The sequence below is a fragment of the Rhineura floridana genome, chromosome 6, assembly GCF_030035675.1.
Source record: "Rhineura floridana isolate rRhiFlo1 chromosome 6, rRhiFlo1.hap2, whole genome shotgun sequence".
Classification (NCBI taxonomy): domain Eukaryota; kingdom Metazoa; phylum Chordata; class Lepidosauria; order Squamata; family Rhineuridae; genus Rhineura; species Rhineura floridana.
Window position 1 is genome coordinate 100,391,088 of NC_084485.1, and position 20,490 is coordinate 100,411,577.

General features: G+C 40.2%; 1 protein-coding gene across 13 annotated transcripts in view; it reads right to left on the reverse strand.

Annotated features, from left to right (window-relative positions):
* The window catches only part of DOCK7 (dedicator of cytokinesis 7), a 199,652-nt gene that overhangs the window by 145,034 nt on the left and 34,128 nt on the right, over nt 1-20,490 (reverse strand). For all 13 annotated transcript variants that reach the window (XR_009763566.1, XM_061633258.1, XM_061633263.1 and 10 more), the window contains exons 3-8: nt 12,293-12,468; nt 11,393-11,461; nt 8,504-8,633; nt 8,182-8,394; nt 6,844-6,929; nt 1,372-1,438 (exon numbers count right to left, since the gene is read on the reverse strand). Coding sequence is in view for 12 of the 13 variants with exons in the window: in XM_061633258.1 (XP_061489242.1) it covers nt 1,372-1,438; nt 6,844-6,929; nt 8,182-8,394; nt 8,504-8,633; nt 11,393-11,461; nt 12,293-12,468 (741 nt within the window). In the remaining variant the exon portion in view is untranslated. The remainder of the gene's footprint in view (nt 1-1,371; nt 1,439-6,843; nt 6,930-8,181; nt 8,395-8,503; nt 8,634-11,392; nt 11,462-12,292; nt 12,469-20,490) is intronic.

A 20,490-nucleotide genomic window follows, 5' to 3' on the forward strand; every position in this document is an offset into this window, starting at 1 on the left:
TGGATAACGTGGCCTCAGCATGGATGTTGACATCCCCCAGAACCAACAGTCTGGGGGATCTCAACAGTACACCCGAGACCACCTCCGTCAGCTCAGCTAGGGAGTCTGTTGGGCAGCAGGGTGGGCAGTATACCAACAGAATCCCCAGTCTGTCACTCTAACCCAACACAAGGTGCAAACACTCCAGACCAGTAGTCATATGGACAGGGTGCTTGCAGAGGGAGATGGAGCTCGAGCAATGATTTTAAAACAAGTATACTCAAACAGCATGCAAAGCTAGGGGCCCACTTTCCCACTCATCCTTGCCATGGTGTTTCATTGCCTTCCAGCAATAATGATGAGAGGAGTCTCAACCTTCCTCCCAAACCTGGTGCTAGGTAGGTATGGAAATCATCCCAGTATAGCTGTGCTAATGTTTGGATGGCTCAGTGTAACAATGGGGACCAACACCACCCCCGTCTAGCTGCAACCTAGAGTCGCAGGGTTGCAACTTAGGGTTTAGTAGTGTTTTGGTAAAAAACCCATGGTTTTAATTATCATGAGGCTTATTGAACTTTGTTGTGCTGCAGATGATATTTTTGGGTAAAATATATTTCCCTTTGGCTAACACATGCACCTTATGCTCTTGAAACTTAATAAGAACAAACTGCTTTTCTTTTCTTATTAATTTTTCCATTTTGTCTGTATGCTGATAGAACAGAATTCCAATTGATCAGAGATTCTGAAATCATACTTGATAGGGGTTAAATTTAAAAAATCCTTTTTTTGCCCAGAATGTTTGGTCCCATTCCTACCCTCTTCTCATCTCAGGCCCTAAATGATAAGTAATAGAACCGAGCACTCAATGGGCCTGTCATTGAGATAATCTCACAAGTCAATATAATTTGGATAACTTTGATTTTTAAGTGTAAGCTTTGAACACATAAATCCAGCTTCTTAAAATTAACTTGATTCTTCTGGTGGTTAAAATTACAGCTGGCAATCATAAAAAGATAAAAATGGAACAAACTCAGTGGCCCATCAAGTCCAGCTCCCAGAGCTGGGATCAGATACCTTCTGCTTCTGTTAATTTGTACATGTTTTCAGCGAAGGTCACTGTATTTTAAATAAATAAGGTGGCAATCTGTAGGCTGGCCTTTTGTATCCAGCCATTCTTCATAGGTTTTGCTTTTTATAATATTTCCAGTTCCTTTTATCCCACTTCCTAATTTGTCAGAGTGATTTCAAACAGTGGGGATGAAAACTGAACACAATATTCCAGTGAAGACTTTACAAGTACTGCTAAGAAGAGAGGCAATTTTACCTCCTACATCTTCCAGCATGTGCTTCAAACTCCACAGAAAGGAAATAAACACCAAGTAAATAACTCACCTTTTTCTTTTCCTTAACATCATACAATGCCAAACTTGCAAAAATTGGCTCTATTTCAATTTCAAATCTTTAAAAGAAGGGAAAAGAACATTAGTTTTATTTGTGAGATGTTTTCAGTTTTACACAAAATCAAACAGATACAAGGTTATTTTACCCCTGAAATAATGCTGCTATAACTGTGTGGCTCACAAAAGATAACTTTGGGATACTTTTTCATAACTTCTTCCCTAAAATTAAGCCTACTCCACACAAGAAAGAATAAGGAAGTGAGTGGAATTAGGATTGCCAAGGTTTTTTTTTACTGGTTCTGCTGCTATGTCTCTCAATATGCTTAAATAACTAATGAAAAGCATGGAGGCTGTACAATGGCACACTTCATAATCAGCAGCATCCACACAGCCCTTAAATTGTGTAGTATGTGCACTTACGACAAGCCTTAACCTACTGAATTCAAAGAAACTCCCCTTAAGTCCAAAGCATCAGCACTGCCTTTGCAGTCTGCAACACCATTCCTTGTTCTGTTTTACAATTTCTCACTGATGTCAGTATCTCTGGTCAAGAGGAGACTCAAGCCAGAGACCTTCTGGAACCTGGTTTCCTTAGCCACTGCCTCGCCTTTGCAGACTGTGTACCTCATTGCTTCATTTATATTCCATCCCTATTTCTCTGATTATAGACAGTTCACCCTCAACTCTTATGCATCTTCCTCTCCATGCCTCCAGACTATGCATGTCTGGTACACCTTATACCTTATTCCAAAATCTGAGCATCTCTCTGAAACTTTGCTTTCTTGTTTGCTTCCTTTCCTAATCATGTTTCTATTTAATCTGCTCTACTACATCTTTTCACTCTACTGATGCAATTAACCACCACCTGTTCTCTGCCCAAGACTCTAACTAGGAACGTGACAAGATGCCCCTGCTCAGCTTATGGAAAATGCACACTGCAGACTCTGCTTATCAGCTGTGCCACCTAGAGGCCTGTCCTGCAAAACCTAAATCTGTGACAGAGACCCCAATCCCGCAAGAGGCCTAATAAGCAACACCAATTAGCATGTCCCATCCTAAGCATGAATATGCTGGTGTAACAAATGTTTAGAACAGGTTGTCTGCCAGCTGAATTGCATAACAGCCTATGCACATTAATATATTGCAACTCATAAACCTTTTTAAACCTGTTGCATATTTCTTAAACATACTTACTTGAATCTTAAATTACTCACATCCTTAAACATACTTAGTTGAAAATAACTTCTAATAAAACCAGTGGGAGAGGTTAAAATGCTAAGCTCTGAGGTGCGAATGGGTGTGGACAGTAAACTGTGCTAAAGCCCAACCAGAAGCCCATTATGCGGAACCTGTTCACATAAAATCAACAGGCCTTCTACATTAAGTGTTTAGGGATAGGGTATTAATCGCATATAGGTTTATCTAGTTTAAATGCAGTTATGCAAGGCTGTCAATTGCAGAATTAATTACATTACTCTGACCCTATGGAAATCAACGCAAATGTTTCTTTTGCATCATTTGGATCTTCACCATGGATTCCATATTTCTTAGCACTAGCAGAAGTGAACAAAGAGAAGAAGGGTAAGTCTCAAAACTGTTTCTCTTACCATTGATGAAACCTATTGGCAGTTAGTTAATTTTTTTGCTAACAGAAATAGGCACACTGTTACAAAACACTTGCAGTCAAAAGCAAGTCCCACTAATTCCAATAATTGCTCATCACCCATTCTTTGAAAGGACGATGCCCTTGTGTTTATGATAGCTTCTGGACATTCTGATGCTCCTTCTCCTCGACTGGGATCTGGAAGAATCTGTTGACATATGTGACTCTTTGCTGTCTGTTACTATTAGTTTGTTGACTAATAATGTTCTTTTTATCTATATAAATAAGTGTTGCTGTCATAGCTAATTACTGAAATTTTGTATTACTTTATTGACTTCTTTAAAAGAAATAGGAACAAATAAATCTCAGAAGCAATGGTTCTATGGTTGAACTCTATTTCTAAGACAGAATTCCTAAATCTCTAGATTGCCTTGATGAGGTTTAAGATTTTATATGTGCAGTTGTATAGGAATAGTGTTTCACAATGCTTACAAACAGAATGTTGTCTATTTATGTAATGTATTATATGCTTCTTTGGGCACAATATATTATCAGCATCTCTCCATTTTTTTCTTTACCTTTTTCCTTTTTATAATTGTTACACTTATTCTGCTTGTATACTTTATTTATATTAGTATATTGTAGAAAATAACTACATATAACTAATTCTAACTGGCTTGTAAATCTATGATATGTATACCTGAAATTATTGTTGTTCATTTGTAGAATTTTCAATAAATGTTGTTTATATTTTTAAAAAATAAAATAACAGAATTCAGCTTTAAGTATTCAGACTGAGTATGCAACCTTAAGTTTACTAAAATAAGCAAAAGGTGGCTTTAAATACTGTCCTTTTATTTATCCTTCCAGATACTTCACACAATTCTGAGTATTTTAAAAAATAGCACAAGATAAACATGAATTCTGTACATTAAAGACAAACAACATCTCTTAAGATATAATATGAAATGACTTTTATAAAAAGAAAATCTTAATTGACTGCAGTAATCCATTTTTATATAACTGTGTGCTGCAGGCAAGATCTCCTATTACTGCATCTTGGTATAGGGCCTTATAGTATCCTGTAAAAGGATACACCATAGTATCATCTGGATTAGTGTCAGGACTTAAAGTGGTTCCCCTCTAGAAGGCAAGTCCAACATATATCTCTGTTACGAGAGGCACTCTTGTCTAACTGGAGCTCCCTAACAATAAGGGATGACCTAACTGAGGACACACAAGATGAATACAGCCTTGTGGAAAATCAGTTTTGTGCTTTATTTCTCTAAGGGAATGCCAGTAAAATTTTACCTCATGTTATTAGAGAAGAGTTATAGGCAATGAACCAACTGCAGGTAACCCTACATTCAAGAGCTCCACTTCATTAAACTTGTTTAACAGGTTTCTATTCTCCCCAGTGAAAGCTTTGCTAACTGCCCAAGGTCTCAAGTCTTAAAGAGACAATCCTGCTTTTCAAGCTTCAGCTTTGTCTTCCCAAGTCAGTTGACTGTCTGATGTTGTAAAGCCTCATCTTAAAAAAAAAAAAATATTTTGTCCATAGGACAAAAGCCAAATGTTAACAGTGGGCAGGACAGAGAGATAGTGCCTCCGCTACGAAATAATACACGTCTGCACATGCACAAACACAGACTGCTTTGCTTTCAATGATACAAAATAAGTTACAGTATAGGCTGCAATGGGGCCCTTCCAGTGGCAGTAGCACTGTGCTTGACAGGATGGGGCAAAGTCTCAGCAAGGTTGAAAGAGCACTGGGTTGATGGTAGTGGATAGAGAGCTCCTGTGACCTCACCACAGTCTCACTTCGCCCCATCCCAGCATGCTCAGTGTCGCTGCTGAGAGGGAGTTATTGCCGTTCTACCCCTTATATGCCACTGCTGGTTCAAAGACAGATCATTTCCTACATCATGGCATTGCAAGTTTCAAAGAACTTCAAGTGAAACAGCTGACTCTTCAGACAACTGCATACAGAAAGTAAAAATGCAAGTATGGCCATGTGTATGCCATGCCACTAAGTCAGTTAGAATTGCTGTCTTCTGAGCTGGAGAAGGTCTGACAGCTTTACAAAGGTGGTTGTAAAGCTGCTACAGAGGTGCGCCCAGATGGACAAACCAACACAACCCTGCCAAGTGGTAATCAAAGGAGGAAGGCCAGTGACTATGGAAAAGAGTCTGGTTTGACTCATTCAATCCCCAAACCTTCAGAGACTTTTAGCAGACTTTATAACAGCCTTTGCCAACATGGTACACTCCAGATGTGGTTAGACTACAACTCCCATCAGCTCCAGCCAGCTGGGGCTGATGGGTGTTGTAATTCAACAACACCTGGAGGGCACCAGGTTGGCAATGGCTGCTGCACAGGGACATATGAAGAGCCCACTGGATCAGACTAAACACCTCTCCTGTTTCCCACAGCAGCCAACCAGATATCTAAGGGAAGCCTATAAAGAAGATCTGAAGGCCACAGTCCTCTCCTGCTCTTGCACATCAGCAGTTAGTATCTGGAGGTTGCATACAGCCATCATAAATAGTAGCCACTGATAAACATTTTCTCCATGAATTTGTCTAGTCTCCCTTAAAGTCATATAAGCTAAGCTAGTGGCCTTCACCACACCTTCTGGCAGCAAATTCCATATAATAATCATGTGTTCAGTAGAGGAGTAGTTCCTTTCATCTATCCTGAATCAATTTCACTGAATGACCATAATGTTCAAGTATTATGACAGAATAATTTCTTTATTTCCACTTTCTCCACACCACACATAATTTTATAAACCTCTATAATGTACGCCCTTAGTCCATTTTTTCTAAACTAAAAAGCCCTAATCAATTTAACCTTTCCTCGTAGAAAAGGAGTTTCAACCCCTAAATGTTTTGCTTGCCCTCAATTGCTACTTGGTGGTGCAAAAGGGTGGAGCTAAAACATGTTCTTCCACTGAGGCCATATATCCAGCTATTACAAGTTTTAGCATCAGAAGCTAGAGCAACTGTCTGTGTTAATCACCGATCTAAGGTTGTGGACAAGACTAAATAGGCTCAAAATCTTCTGAGATTTGATACATATCTTTATTCAAATGAATGAATGAATATGTGCAGAACACATTACAACTTTATTGTAACAGTTGCATTTGCTGTTTGTGCATTTCTGGGCCAATTTAAAGTGCTGGTATTGATTTTTAAAGCCCTAAACAGCTTCAGGCCAGATTACATGAAGGACCAGCTCAACCCTTACGAACCGGCTCAGCCCTCGAGTGCACTCTCAGAGGCACTGTTCATGGGCCTGCCATCAAGATCAATTTGTGGTCGTGCATTCAATATAGCAGGTACTTGAGACAGGGCCTTTTCTGTAGTGATCCCATATCTGTTGAACTTCCAAGGGAAATAAACTTGGTCCCATCTTTATTGGCTTTTAAATGGGCTTCTGAAAACTCACATGCCTTCATTAAATTAAAACTTACTTTATTTTACTGCACTGAATGGCACTTTAATATATACTATATATTATTTTACAAAAACATCTCAGATATGGGAAGTAGGAAAATGGAATGATATTAATTATATCCATGGTTAGGTTTGAATATTGGGGTAAGCTCATTGTGTAATTACATCCAGCCTCTTGTACATATGATGGGATGGTTTAGTTGATCTCCTGTTCTCTTTGCACATTAAGGTGTTCTCTGTAGAATTTGTAAAATTAATTGTGTGGGTTTGATAATCCTGTCAGTCCTCATTATTATCATACAAAGTGCACTGATTATATTTTGTACTGATCAAATGTAAGCATAGGTATAGATATAGGTAGATATGTGCTTATTAAAAAACAATTTTAACCTATAATACTTACTTTAAAGACAAACACTTCACAAGAAGCCTCTGACCAAAGTGTTCCTTGGGGATTTCAGGGATGCCCAGCCTTTCTATTGGTTCTTCCTGCAATTGGGCACAAATCCAGTAAGTAAAGCATGCACTCCTTCCACAAACCAAGTGTATTATTAAATGGCTAAAGAAGGCAAAACAGATTTTCTCCTCTTCTAAAACATAAGTACAATTTAAACTTCAGATTTAATAGCATGTGGCATTTGCTGCAGCTATAAATAACAATGAAAGGATTTAATTTAGGGTACCTACAGAACAATGGATTGAAGGTCTGTAAGCAAGTACCTTGGAAAGCAATGCCCAAAAGGTCTACATTTGTGCTTTAATCATATGCTGCTTTAGGCACCTTTGGCAGTAAAACCATGGAAACAAAAACAAAGATAGTCTTAGGGTTAATCCCTTTAAAATCTTTGGCTCACCTGATTTCCCTCTACACTTTCTACACGAGCTGGGAAATACAATTTATATACTTCTTGATTGTAATAAAACTTCTAAGGGGATTACAAAAAGAATAAAACATTAAATTATAAATAAAATCAATAAAATGAAACAGATATTAAAAACATTCAAAAGATAATTAAAATCAACAGTAAGCTAAATGAGACTAAAACACATGTGAACTTTCTAGATGTCTGGATAGGCTAAACAAAAATGGTTTAAGCAGGTGCTGAAAAGGGTACAGCGAAGGCACCTGCCTGATTAGGCAGGGAGTTTCAAAATGTATGTGCTGTCATACTAAAAGATTGATTTCTTATGCTAGAGCCAAGAGACAATATCCAGTGTTAGTCATATAAGCAGACTCACTGAACTCAGTGGATTTTACTCCTTGGTAAGACAGTTGCAGTCTAAAGGCTCAGAAGCCAAACAAGTCATGATAGGTCTTCACACTATTTTTCCTCTCTTTTTAAAATAAGATTCTTGAATTCAAGGCTTCATATATATTCCTACTATAACAGGCAACCACTCACTAGATGAATGAGGTGCACCTGGCGCCAACACTGTTATCTTTTCGGCGCCAGGTCAAGACTTTCCTCTTCTCCCAGGCATTTTAGCATGTGTTTTAAATTGTTTTAAATTTTTAAATTGTGTTTTAAATTGTTTTTAAAATATGTGTTTTAAATTGTATATTTGTTTTAATGTTTTTGGATGCCGTAAACCGCCCAGAGAGCTTTGGCTATGAGGCGGTATACAAGTGCAATCAATCAATCAATCAATAAACTTGCTGTAGAGGTGGCAAATCTAAGGTGCACCTGGTGCTTGTGTAGGTTTGGCTAGTATGAACAAGCCTCACTTAATCTCTCAATACCTCATCTGGAGCTGGATGCAATGCAAAAAGTTCCTTATGTCTGCTGGACTTTCTCTGATCATCATTTTGATGGTCAATTTCTTCATTTGGGGTTCGATCCAGAAGATTTGGAAGCAAAGCGTCTGGGAGGGAGTTTTTCAAGTCAAAAATACTACAAGCCCAGCTGCCCCGTGGCGTATCATCAATGGACATGGACCGTCTTTTAAGATCATCCTGAAGTTGAAGAAATTAAATGCAGTTTGTAATGTGAAATAAGGAAAAATCTGTCAAATTTTTAACAAAGTGAACTTTTTAAAGAGGCAGGCTTAATAAGACACACTACCTGTTCATCTTGGTAACTGTTGCCATCAGGAGCTTCATCAGACTCGAAGATCTGCTTGGGTAGGCCTTTCTGCCTCTCCTTCTGCTTGTCTAACGTGTTGGGGTTAAATCCTGTGCCCAGTTTGTGATATCTATTAAAAAATAGAACTATTAAGCAATGTCTCTGCCCCGCAAAAGTAAGCAGAAACTACGAACAACATCTGAAAGTTTAAGCCCCTCCCTAGAAAATATATTTTTATGAGCAATCGAATTATGGCTGCTTTTAAGGTCTTGTCTATTAAAAATACAGTTGCATCTATTTGACATATAAACTTTCTTTTACATTCTATGGGCTGGATTCAACTAAGTCCTACTCAGAGTAGACCCACTGAAATTTATGAGCATGACTAACTTTGATCTATTAATTTCAATGGGTGTACTCTGAGTAGGATGTAGTTGAATACAACCCTATGGCCTCAACCCAGCGGCTTTTAATAAGAACATAAGAAGAGTTCTGCTGGATCAGGCCAAAGACCCATCTAATCCAGCATCCTGATCTCACAGTGGTCAACCAGATGCTGCAAGGGGAAGTAAGCAGGACATGAGCGCAACAGCATTCTGCTCACTTGTGATTCCAAGCAAATGGAATACAGAGGCATACTGTCTCCAACTGTGGAGGAAGAACATAACCATCATGGCCAGCTGCCATTGATACCCTTATTTTTCATGAATCAGTTAATCCTCTTTTAAAGATATCCATGTTAGAGGCTATCATTACACCTTGTGGGAGTTAATTCCATTGTTTAACTACATGCTGTGAAAAGAAGTACTTTCTTTTGTTTGTCCTCAATTTTTCAACATTCAGCTTCATTGGATGGCCCCCAGTTCTAGTATTATGAAAGAGAACCCTTTTCTCTGTCCACTTTCTCCACCCCATGCAACATCTTATTGGACTAATCTTTCTACACAGGCGTTCTTATGCTGTGCACAAACTGGCTCTCCGATAGTACTGATATATATAATCTGGCAAAGTCTGCTACATAGTCTATAGGGTTGGGGAGCCTGTGACCCTCCAGATGTTTCTAGACTACAATTCCCATCATCCCTGACTGTTGGCATACTGGCTGGGGCTGATGGGAGTTGGAGTCCAACAACATTAAGAGGGACACAGGTTCTCCATCCCTGCTCTTAATGCACAAGTCAGAAGAAATAAAGAAGCTCCTAAGAGAGGTGTTCAGGAGTCACAGTTGTTATAGCAGAGAGAGAAAGAAAACAGTGTCTGTCAGCGGTGTTGCATATATTGGGAAAAACCCATGTCTGTTCTGACATCAAGGCAACTGCAATGTTGTGATCATTCTAGCTTAATCTTTTGAGACCTGCCCATACCCAGTGTGTTGGTATTATCCTTTTCACAGAAGCCAAATTAAATTTATTCCTTTAGCATTTGATTGTTATTGGCAGGTGACAACTCTCTGCCTTTCCCTTCTCTATTTCACCTACATAGTGAAGAACATATCATTTGAACTATTAATGACAACTCTTGGGAAATCTGTGGATTTATTCTGGCCTCCAGAGAAGATGACAGCACTCTGCTATCTCACTGGAGTCTCCATTCTGACTGCAAATAAAGAAAGAACAACAAAAGACTTACAGGTGGGACTAGATACTGAACACTTGGGGTTGCCAAATGTAATAGATGTGCCTGAAGAATGTCCAACAGCATTAACATATTTTAAATTGCTACTGGGTGTTACTTTGAAAATACAATCCCTTAGGGTTCCATATTTATCAGTGTCACTCTACTGTAGCCTTTGCCAACTTGGTGCCCTCTAGATGTTATGGACTACAACTCCTATCAGCCCCAGCCAGCATAGAGAACACCATGTTGCAGAAGGCTGCTCTAGGGAATGCTTGAGGCATATTTACTTTTTATAGTTATGAGATGCCTCATAAAATAATTTCTCTAGGCATTGTACAGGCAGAACTAGATGTGAACAATTGCTGCCAAAACTGGCAATCCCGTATGACATTCCTCCTTCTGATCCTGACTTAATATCCTGGTTAATTTACTGACATTAAGTCAGAGTATCCCCAGTTCAGATGTAAAGGGAACTGTGGCTTAATACAAGCCAGGAATGAAGTGCCAAAGTCAGCAGCAAAGGGGAGGAGGGGCGAGGGAGGAGCCCTGTGCCCCAATGATCATTCCTGGCTTCATAAACCACAGTTCATAACATCAATAATGATAATCTAAACCTGACCATAAAGAAACTGACACGCCTGTACTATCACAAGTGGTTCTTTGTTTTTGTTTTTATTTTTTATTTCTTGCTTTCAGACTTTCCCCCCATTCTCCTTCTTCTTTTCTTGGCATTTATTTCTCTGCCTGGTTATATAAATCTCTGAGTAGTTAATGATGGTCTTTAAAATACCGAATGATTGAAAAAGCTCTTGGAGGACACTAAACTTGGCATATACTCTAGTCTCACACAAAAAGATCCCATTCAATCAAAACTTATGAGTCATCCCACGGACCACTGAACTACTCAGCTGCAGTCTCTCTCAACTGTATATGGCAAGCCCTTTTATTTAACTTGCTTCCTGTAAGTATCTACCACATCAAAAAAGTAGGACAAAAAATGAGTTTGGGGGGGGAGTGACCATACTTTTCCTATTATCTCTCCAACACATTCAGAAAGTTATCTTCCTTTTTCAGGAAGGTATCCCTGAGGACATCTGCCTAAAAATGATAAATGTAAAAGTACAATATGGTCTTATATCAGCTCTGAGTAGTTACTGATATAGAAACTACCCGTTGAAAATCAGCCTCCTCCCCCTACACAGGTCAAGAGCAGCTCTTTAAATACAGAACTTTAAATATATCACTTTACATCTCTTTAAATACACAACTTACTTTCTGTTCACAATGGCCCAATCTTCAGTGTAACTTCTTACACAATCCCTCACATGAGGGTCCATTTCACTACAGAGAGGAAAAAACAGACCTAAATGGTATCTTCAAATATTCTACTTTATTTTAGGCTGACAGACCAAACTATCATCATAAATACAAGTTGCATTTTGCAAACACATATTATGCCCCAAATATCACTAGATACTACAGTATTAAGGGAAGGTACCCTTCCCTTAATTCAAGGTTTATTCAAAACATGTCAAACAAGAAATCCCAAACCACTTTATGCTACTGTATGAATGTTAACAATTATAATACCCATGAAAGCGAGTAGGCCTAATGTAACATTACATGAATAACATGTGCACTGCTGTAGTTTAGTGCCTTCCTATATAGCTCAGGTAATGTTTGAGAAGAAGCAATTACATCAGCAGGATGCTAAAGACTAAACAAACTAGGATGGAAAGTAACCTATCTAGGTTGACCTGCCTAGGTTACTGCTTCCTTCTCCAAAATCTCTATTCTTTAATGTGTCTTCCATCTTCACACCACATGTCACAAGTCCCTCAAGGTCCTCTGCTTTTCATACTCCTAGTCAATTCACTGTTCTTTCATTTCCTTTTCAGCTCAACCCAGAATTTCAAGAGGTACAGTTCCCTTCTCTAAGGCCCCACACTTTGCTTCTTTCACCACTGTCATCTGTCCATCCCTGTATAACTTGTGCCTCCTTTTATTTCAAAGGTGTCTTTGTCCCAGTGCATAGCTGTGAGTGGGGAAGGAAAAGAAGAAAATGGGAAATAAATAATGTCCAACTCCTGTTGATAGTTTCAACCAGACCATCTCCCATACCTATTCATGTGCATTTATGGAGGACCAAGTCATCTGCTTTTCAGCCCTTACCTCTCTTCAGGTACCGCTGACACAAGTGTCCTGCATTCTCGAGGACTGTAGATAACCTCAATATCATCGGAAGGAAATTCAAGCAAGTCTCTCAAACGACCGGAATCCACTGCAACTGGATGTGTAAGAAGGTAATCTTCCAAATCCACTGGATCCACAGGTTCAGTAAGAGGCACCTACAAAAATAAAAAAACTTTCCTCTTTCAACAAAAGCCTTTTAAGCTGAGACCTATCCCAGTCTGCATCTGTGTCAGAATTGTTTAATATGTTTTTTAATGTTTTTAACCCTTAAATTTTTTTTTAAATGTTTTTAACGCTGTTTTGTTTTAATGTATTTTAAGATCTGTTTTTATGATGTTTTAAAGTGTTTTAGTGCTTTGTTTGCCGCCCTGGGCTCCTGCTGGGAGGAAGGGTGGGATACAAATTAAATAAATAAATAAAAATAAAAATAAAAAACCCAAGAAAACCAAAAATTTGCACTTAATTTTCCCACACTGCATATTTTGTTTGTCTCCGCAGCTAATAAACAGCAATACATACGACTGTCAATTTTATTAGATGTTAAGGTTTCCAGGCAAATATATATATATATATATATATATATATATATATATATATATATATAGACACATCCAGATGCTGTTTTGTTACATCACTGGGGAAAAGAAGATATTTATCTTCTTTAGTAATAACCATCATTCCCCCCCTAAAAAAACCCGCCAGCCAGCTATGTAGACTGTCCAGTCTTTGCTAGGCTTATCACCACCATCTAGGTATATGGATTAGAATACAGGATATTAAACATGGCTAAATTAAAATTCCAGGGAAGGCATATGCTAGGTTCAACAGTTCCTGCCAGCCTCGTCATCCCATCAAGCTGTATGGACAAGATTATGGGACACTGACAAGGCCAAATTAAAATTCCAGGGCCTGTTCTGAAGGCACATGATGCAGGCAACTTGCTGAAGCTAAGGTGCGGCTCAGGCCAGTGCCTTAATGGGAGACCAGCAGGGAACCCTACGTAAGCTGCCTTAATTTCAGTCATGGGAGAAAGAAAGAGTACGAATGTAATAAATAAAATGAAAATAAATTGCTCCTGCAGTTATTATCAATGCTGTTTAGCTCCCATGTGGCAAAAACTAAAGAGTCATGCCCTGAGAGCTGATACATATGTTGCTTTCCCTTACTCTCTTATATATTTAAGAGATTATATAAGTAGTCCCCCCTGCATCAGCAGCACAAAGTCAGAGCAGAAAGAGTGTTATTAGCCTCCCACAGCAAGGGTTTCCAGAGGCAGAGTATGCACTACTTATGGAGGCTAACCTGTCAAGTTCCATGAGTTCTTACCTCCCCTCCCAACTGTAATATGATGGAGAATAATGGCGAAGAGAGCAAGATATAAGCTGGAGAGTTGCTAGTTCAGGTCTCAGCTGAGCCATGAACTTGCCAGGTGACCTTTCACAGACCATTATACTCTCAGACTCAGCCCCATCCCAGGGCCGGATTAAGCTGAGGAGGGCCCCTAGGCTGATTCTGAGCTGCCCACCATCCCATTCCATCCCATCCCATCCACCCCCGCTTCACCTACCCTTCTGCTTTTTTTGCGGCTGCACGCACTGCGCACACAGGTTTGCCACCAATCAAGATAGTGGCCGAGGTTTCCCTAAGGGGCTGAAGCCTCTGCCACCATCTTGGTTGATGGCAGCAATGTGCGTGTATAGCGCATATGCGTGCCATCAACCAAGATGGCAGCAGAGGCTTCAGCCCCTTAGGGAAACCTCGGCCGCCATCTTGATTGATGGCAAACCACAAAAAACAGTGGAGAAAAAGGTAAGCGAAGTGGGGGGATGGTGGGTGGTTCAGAAGCTCTTGTCCCGTGATCCGCGGCTCCTGTCCTGCTTCTATGGGTCGTGGACCCCCAAGAGCTCCGGGCCCCTAGGCTTCAGCCTAATGGATAATCCGGCCCTGCCCCATCCCAGTCTGCAATTGGAATGGGGTGGGGGTAATAATACAGGTATTCAAAGCACTCTGAACATTCTAAAGTCCTATGTAAATTCTAAATAATATTATTTATTCATATTTATTATTATGCCTGGCTCATGATGGAAAAGGGACCCTGTGAAAGCCACTACCTCATTTTATCAGGGTTCACACTCATTGTCATCATAACTTAATGGCTCATTCTGGGGACAGAGGAAGCATGAGCTATCATTATGTGGAGATCCTGGTCCAACCCTCAGTATGCACTATAACAGTGGCTGTGACCCCCAGGGGGGCCGTGAAGTAATCCAGAGGGGACCACGAACAGTAAAGAAATGAATTATTTACTATTTTTTTTTAAAAAAGTCTTCACTATCTGGATGTGGTATGCTCCCCACTGCTGCTGCAGACAACACCTCTCCCTTGCTCCAAATGAGAGGGGAGGACTTTTGCTGAAGCTCCAGAAGGTCTTTCAGGCGCGTTGAGGGCAGGCATCTGCCTATAGAACACGTGGCAGATGCCAAAGTAGACTGAAGTTGGAGCTATCAGGAAGAAGAGGGGACTACTATCACCAACTCCCGTCTCCTCACACTGCCACTGCTGACGACACCCTTACTCAGAACAAGAGAGGGCTTTTTGTTAAGCAAAAAGAAGCAAGGCTGTAAGGCAGCCTTTCCCAACCGGTGTGCCTCCAGATGTTGTTGGACCACAATTCCCATCTTTCCTGACCATTGGCAATGCTGGCTGAGGCTGATGGGAGTTGTGGTCCAACAACATCTGGAGGCACACTGGTTGGGAAAGGCTGCTGTAAGGAAAGGCTGCTTTCCTCCTTCCTTCCTGGTGGCCAACCTGTCTGCCTTTCTTGGCTCCTGATTCACTGTCATCTCCTTTTAAAAATTGTTCTTATTTGTGAGGCTGCCCAGATCTTACCTTCGGCCCAGAAGGAGCCAAGGAGCAGTGAGGAAGCTCAAGACTTGCTTGCCCTCCATCTCTGAGGCCAAGTATGTGTGCCAGCATCCCCCCTTTCTTCCACCTACACTCCACCCCCCAATTTCTCTCTCCAAGATGTTGGAAGGGCTTCCCCTCTCCCACGTGCCCAAATGCATGCACTCATGCAGACAATTGCAGGAGGGGCAGTTGCGTTTGTGGGTGTGCATGTGCTGATCTGTCTTCGACTCCACTCTCATTCCCCCTGTGCACGCTAACCAAGTCATCAGTTCTAATCAGAGCTTGGAAAAATTACTTTTTTTGAACTACAACTCCCATCAGCCCAATCCAGTGGCCATGCTGGCTGGGGCTGATGGGAGTTGTAGTTCAAAAAAGTAACTTTTCCAAGCTCTGGTTCTAATGATCACCTCAAGGGCTAAACGCACTAACACCCCTACTCATCTATCCACCCTTTAGACTTCACCTTTAGCATCCCCACCACTACCACATTGCTGCTTCTTTATTTTATTTTTTTTAAAAAAAAGCTCAGCAGGTTGGCTGAGGCTGGTGTCTGCATACTGCAGCTGAAATGTATTTGCTTGTTTGTTCATTATTGCATTTCCTCCAAGTTGCTCATGGTAGTGCACATAGTTCCCCCCCTTTCCATTTTATCCTTACACCAACACTGCGAGATAGGTCAGGCTGAGAGACTGTGTTTGGCCCAAGGTCACTCAGTGGGCTTCATGGCTGGGTGGGGATTTGAACATGGATCTTAGCCCAACACTGTAACCCACTGGTGTTGGGAGACAGGACAGTACATCTTCAAATTATGTGGGGGGAGGGGGATACCAATTTGATGAACCTTTGCATTAAGAAACGAAAGCAACATAAGCAACGCCTCCCTGTCTTAAGGAAGCTTTTCATAGAAAGGGATATTTGGAGATGTGATTTTGCCACACACCATTTTTTTCACTTAACAGAAGTTAAAATTACAATTAGCGTGGGAGGGGGGGGTCACAATTTTTTTTGAGCTTATAAAGGGGGTCCTGTACTCATAAAGGTTGGGAACCACTGCACTATAATAATTTTTGTGCCTGGTGAATGGAAACAGATGACCCCAACTGTATGGGTAGGGGGAGCATACCAATAGGAACACACTCTTCACAAGGCAGCTACTTGGTGGGACCAGGTATTTGAAGGAGTGCCTGCTCAAACACCAGGTCCAGGTGAGGGAGGATGACTGGGATTGGGACATGTGAGTTACAGTGCCACCTCAATGGAACTGTCTCCTTATGAAGACTTGGCTATCGTATACTCTGCTATCCAAAACTGATAATTAATTTTTTTACAGTATAAATAATGTAGACCTCCCAGTCATGGTCAAGCAGTGATTATGGCAAATAACAATACTCTGAATATGAAGCTGGAATACTGAATAGAATCACATGATAGCTGACTATATAACAAGAGATAGCTGACTATACAATGCATAAAGTTTGGTTGCTCTTTCGTCAGGATTCGGTCATAGGTCAAGAGAGTTTTCTATCCCAATCTGCAACTGTTTAATGACCATGCTAAACCACAGTGCTCCAGTTTTTGCTTCCATTTTTGTTCAACCATGCTTTATTATTTCTTCCAAACCAACAATTCAGGTTGACTTGTTTCAAACAAACCATAGTTAATATTAAACTTAATATTAAGTAAATATTGTGGGTGGAAGGGAGATGGTGAAGAGCATGAACCAAATGCTTGCTGAGGCTCATTCACCTCAACTTAAACTATAGTTTATTATGATGTCCAAATACAGCCTCTGAGTTTGCCTACATGAATCAAGAGTTAGTGTGACCATATTCTCAAATAAATAGGGCACTGATCTCAAAGTGTTTTGAGGGAGGGAGACATTTTGAAGCTACAGTTTCAGTGCAACACTGTGAGGAGAGGGGCAAAAATTATACTTCCACAAGGGGAGATGAAGAAGGGCCAACAGGTCAGCAGTTCTGCACGTTTTGCAAACAGGTACCAAGCCTTGAAAAAAACTTCAACTGAGACCTGAGAAAGCTGCAGTTAGTCAAGACTATTGGAGGAAAAAACCGACATGGGACAGCCACTGTCTTTATTTTTTATTTATTATTTGATTTTATTTATTATAAATTTATATCCTGCATATATTCCAGAGGCACCTAGCTGACCGCTGCTGGAAGCAAAGTGCTGGACAAAAATGGTCCTTGGTCTAATCCAGTGAAACAGTTCTTAGAGAAAGTGCATCTCTCTTGAATTTGTGCCATTCCCCCCAGAACACTGTTAGGTACATTTACAGCCTGAACCAACTTGGGGCCTCTGGTTAAATAACCCAGACCTTCCAAAGACAAGTCTTAAACTGCACTGGGCCATTTCTCATTCCATGATCACCAGACTTCCCCAAAGGCAGAATATTGTAACATGATGTGTATTTAAGTGAGACCATGGCTTATTGTAAATTCCATCCAGATGGGACACCAAGGATGACAAAGGATGGGGAAACAGAAGGGAGGCAAACAATGAGAAAGAAAAGTTGAATACAAATAGACAGGGAATACATAATAGCCTGCCTTGTCACCTCCAAACACAATACATTCAGACACCTAAACAAACTAGAGTACATTGAGCTCTTAAGGAAAACCATGAATGCCAGTATAATACCCTGACAACTGCAATTCTGATAAATCTCTATCAAAATTGTCGGTATATCTTAACAAATTACAGTTCCTAGGGTTTCTTGGGTAAAATCAGGGCATTTGAATTGGTTTAAAGGGTAGTGTCCCGCTCTAGGATGCACACCTTAACGTGGTGAGGGAGTTTGAGAGTGTTGAAGAAGCTGAGAGCAATGCCATCAGGAGTCTAGACCAAGAGGCTAGACTCCTAGCAGGGGCACCCAAGGAGGAATGGTCAAAGCTGAGACACCAGACTAAGATGCATCCAAACTCAGAGGAAGGCAATGGTAAACCACCTCTGAATACCTCTTACCACAAAACCCCTATGAACAAAGTATCCAAAATGCAACACGAGATAGTGCTGGAAGATGAGACCCCTAGGTCAGAAGGCACTCACTGAGCTACTGGGGAAGAACAAAGGACAAGTATGAGTAGCACTGTGACTAATGACGCAGCTGGGTCAAAGGTGAAAGGAAGCCCAGAGGCTGATGTGCACAGATGCAAAAGGAGAGTCCGGAGTTGTACGACGCACACAACAGGAACATGGAATGTGAGAAGCATGAACCAGGGAAAGTTAGAAATTGTCAAGCAAGAAATGGAATGTATCAACATTACAATACTTGGTGTGAGTGAATTAAAATGGACGGGAATGGGACATTTTCAATCAGGCAACTACAAAATATATTATGCAGGAAATGAGAAATTAAATAGAAACGGGGTTGTTTTAATAGTGAGAAGTGATGTAGCAAAAATAATTAAGAGGTACAATGCAAGGTCTGAGTGAGTTGTATCAATGAGATTTAACAGGGAACCTATTAACATAACCATCATCCAAGTCTATGCTCCAACAGCAAAAACAGAAGAATTGGAGAGATTTTACGCAGAAGTACAGGAAGACATTGATCACACACCAAAACAAGATGTGCTGATAATCATGGGGGACTAGAATGCAAAAGTAGGGAACAGAGAAGAACTAGGAATTGTGAGGAAATGGGGCTTAGGAGACAGAAATGAAGCAAGAGAAAGACTTATTGAATTCTGTGAAGCCAATAATTTGTTTCTCACAAACACACTTTTTGAGCAACCGAAAAGACGACTGTACATGTGGACATCACCAAATGGTCAAAATAGGAATCAAATCGATTATATAATTAGAAGCAGAAGATGGAGAAGTTCCATACTTTCAGTGAAAACAAGACCAGGAGCAGACTGTCGTACACATCATGAACTGGTAATATTGAAAATCAGAGTAAAGCTAAAGAACAACAACAAAGCAATCATAACCTAAAATACAATTTAAATAACATCCTAGAAGAATATAAAGATAAGGAACAGATTTAAGGCTTTAAACTTAATTGACAGAGAACCAGAATAACTGTGGACTGAAGTCTGAGACATAATCAGGGGAAAATGCAAAAAGACAGTACTTTTAGTTAAAAAGAGAGAAATACCTCAATGGAAACTGAAGAAATGGTTAAAGACAGAAGGAAAGCAAAAGCAAAAGGAGATAGAAACACGGTTAGAACCCTAAATGCAACAATACAGCAACTAGTACATAGGGACAAAGAGAACTATTACAAACGTTATTGTATAGAAATAGAAGAGGACAACAAAAAGGGTAGAACAAGAGCCCTATTCCAAAAGATTAGAGAAATTAGAGAAATTAAAGGGAAATTTAAACCAAGAGTAGGGATGTTGAATAATCAACAGGGAAACACATTGACTGACCAAGATGAAATAAAAGGAAGATGGAAGCAATACACTGAAGAACTCTATAAAAAAGATGCAACGATGACAGAATCATTCATGGAGAAACCATATGAGGAAGAACCAGAAATTTTCGGTGAGGTGAAAGCTGCTCTTAAAATACTTGGAAGAAGCAAATCACAAGGAACAGATGGCATACCAATCGAGTTGCTACAGGAAACTGAAACCAAATCTGTCCAAATGTTGACAAAAACTTGTCAACAAATATGGAAAACTAAACTATGGCCCACAGACTGGAAGTGTTCAATATACATCCCAATTCCAAAGAAAGGGGATCCCAGGGAATGCAGTAATTATCAAACTATTGCCCTAATTTCCTACACAAGTAAAGTAATGCTCAAGATTCTACAACAAAGGCCCTTACCATATATGGAGCAAGAAATGCCAGGCATCCAAGTTGGATTTAGAACGGGAAGAGACCCCCGAGATCATATCACAAACATACGTTGGATAACAGAAAGGACCAAGGAATTTCAGAAGGATATCACCCTGGGCTTTATAGATTACAGCAAAGCCTTTGACAGTGTAGATCATGAAAAACTATGGAATGCCGTAAAAGAAATGGGGATGCCATAGCATCTGATTGTTCTGATGCGCAACCTATACTCTGGACAAGAGGCTACTGCAAGGACAGAATACGGAGAAACTGACTGGTTCCCCATTGGAAAGGGTATGAGACAGGGGTGTATTTTATCATCCTACTTGTTTAATCTATACACAGAACATATCATACAGAAAGTGGGATTGGACCAAGATGAAGGAGATGTGAAAATTGGAGGGAGAAATATTAATAATTTAAGATACGCAGACGATACTATACTATTAGCAGAAACC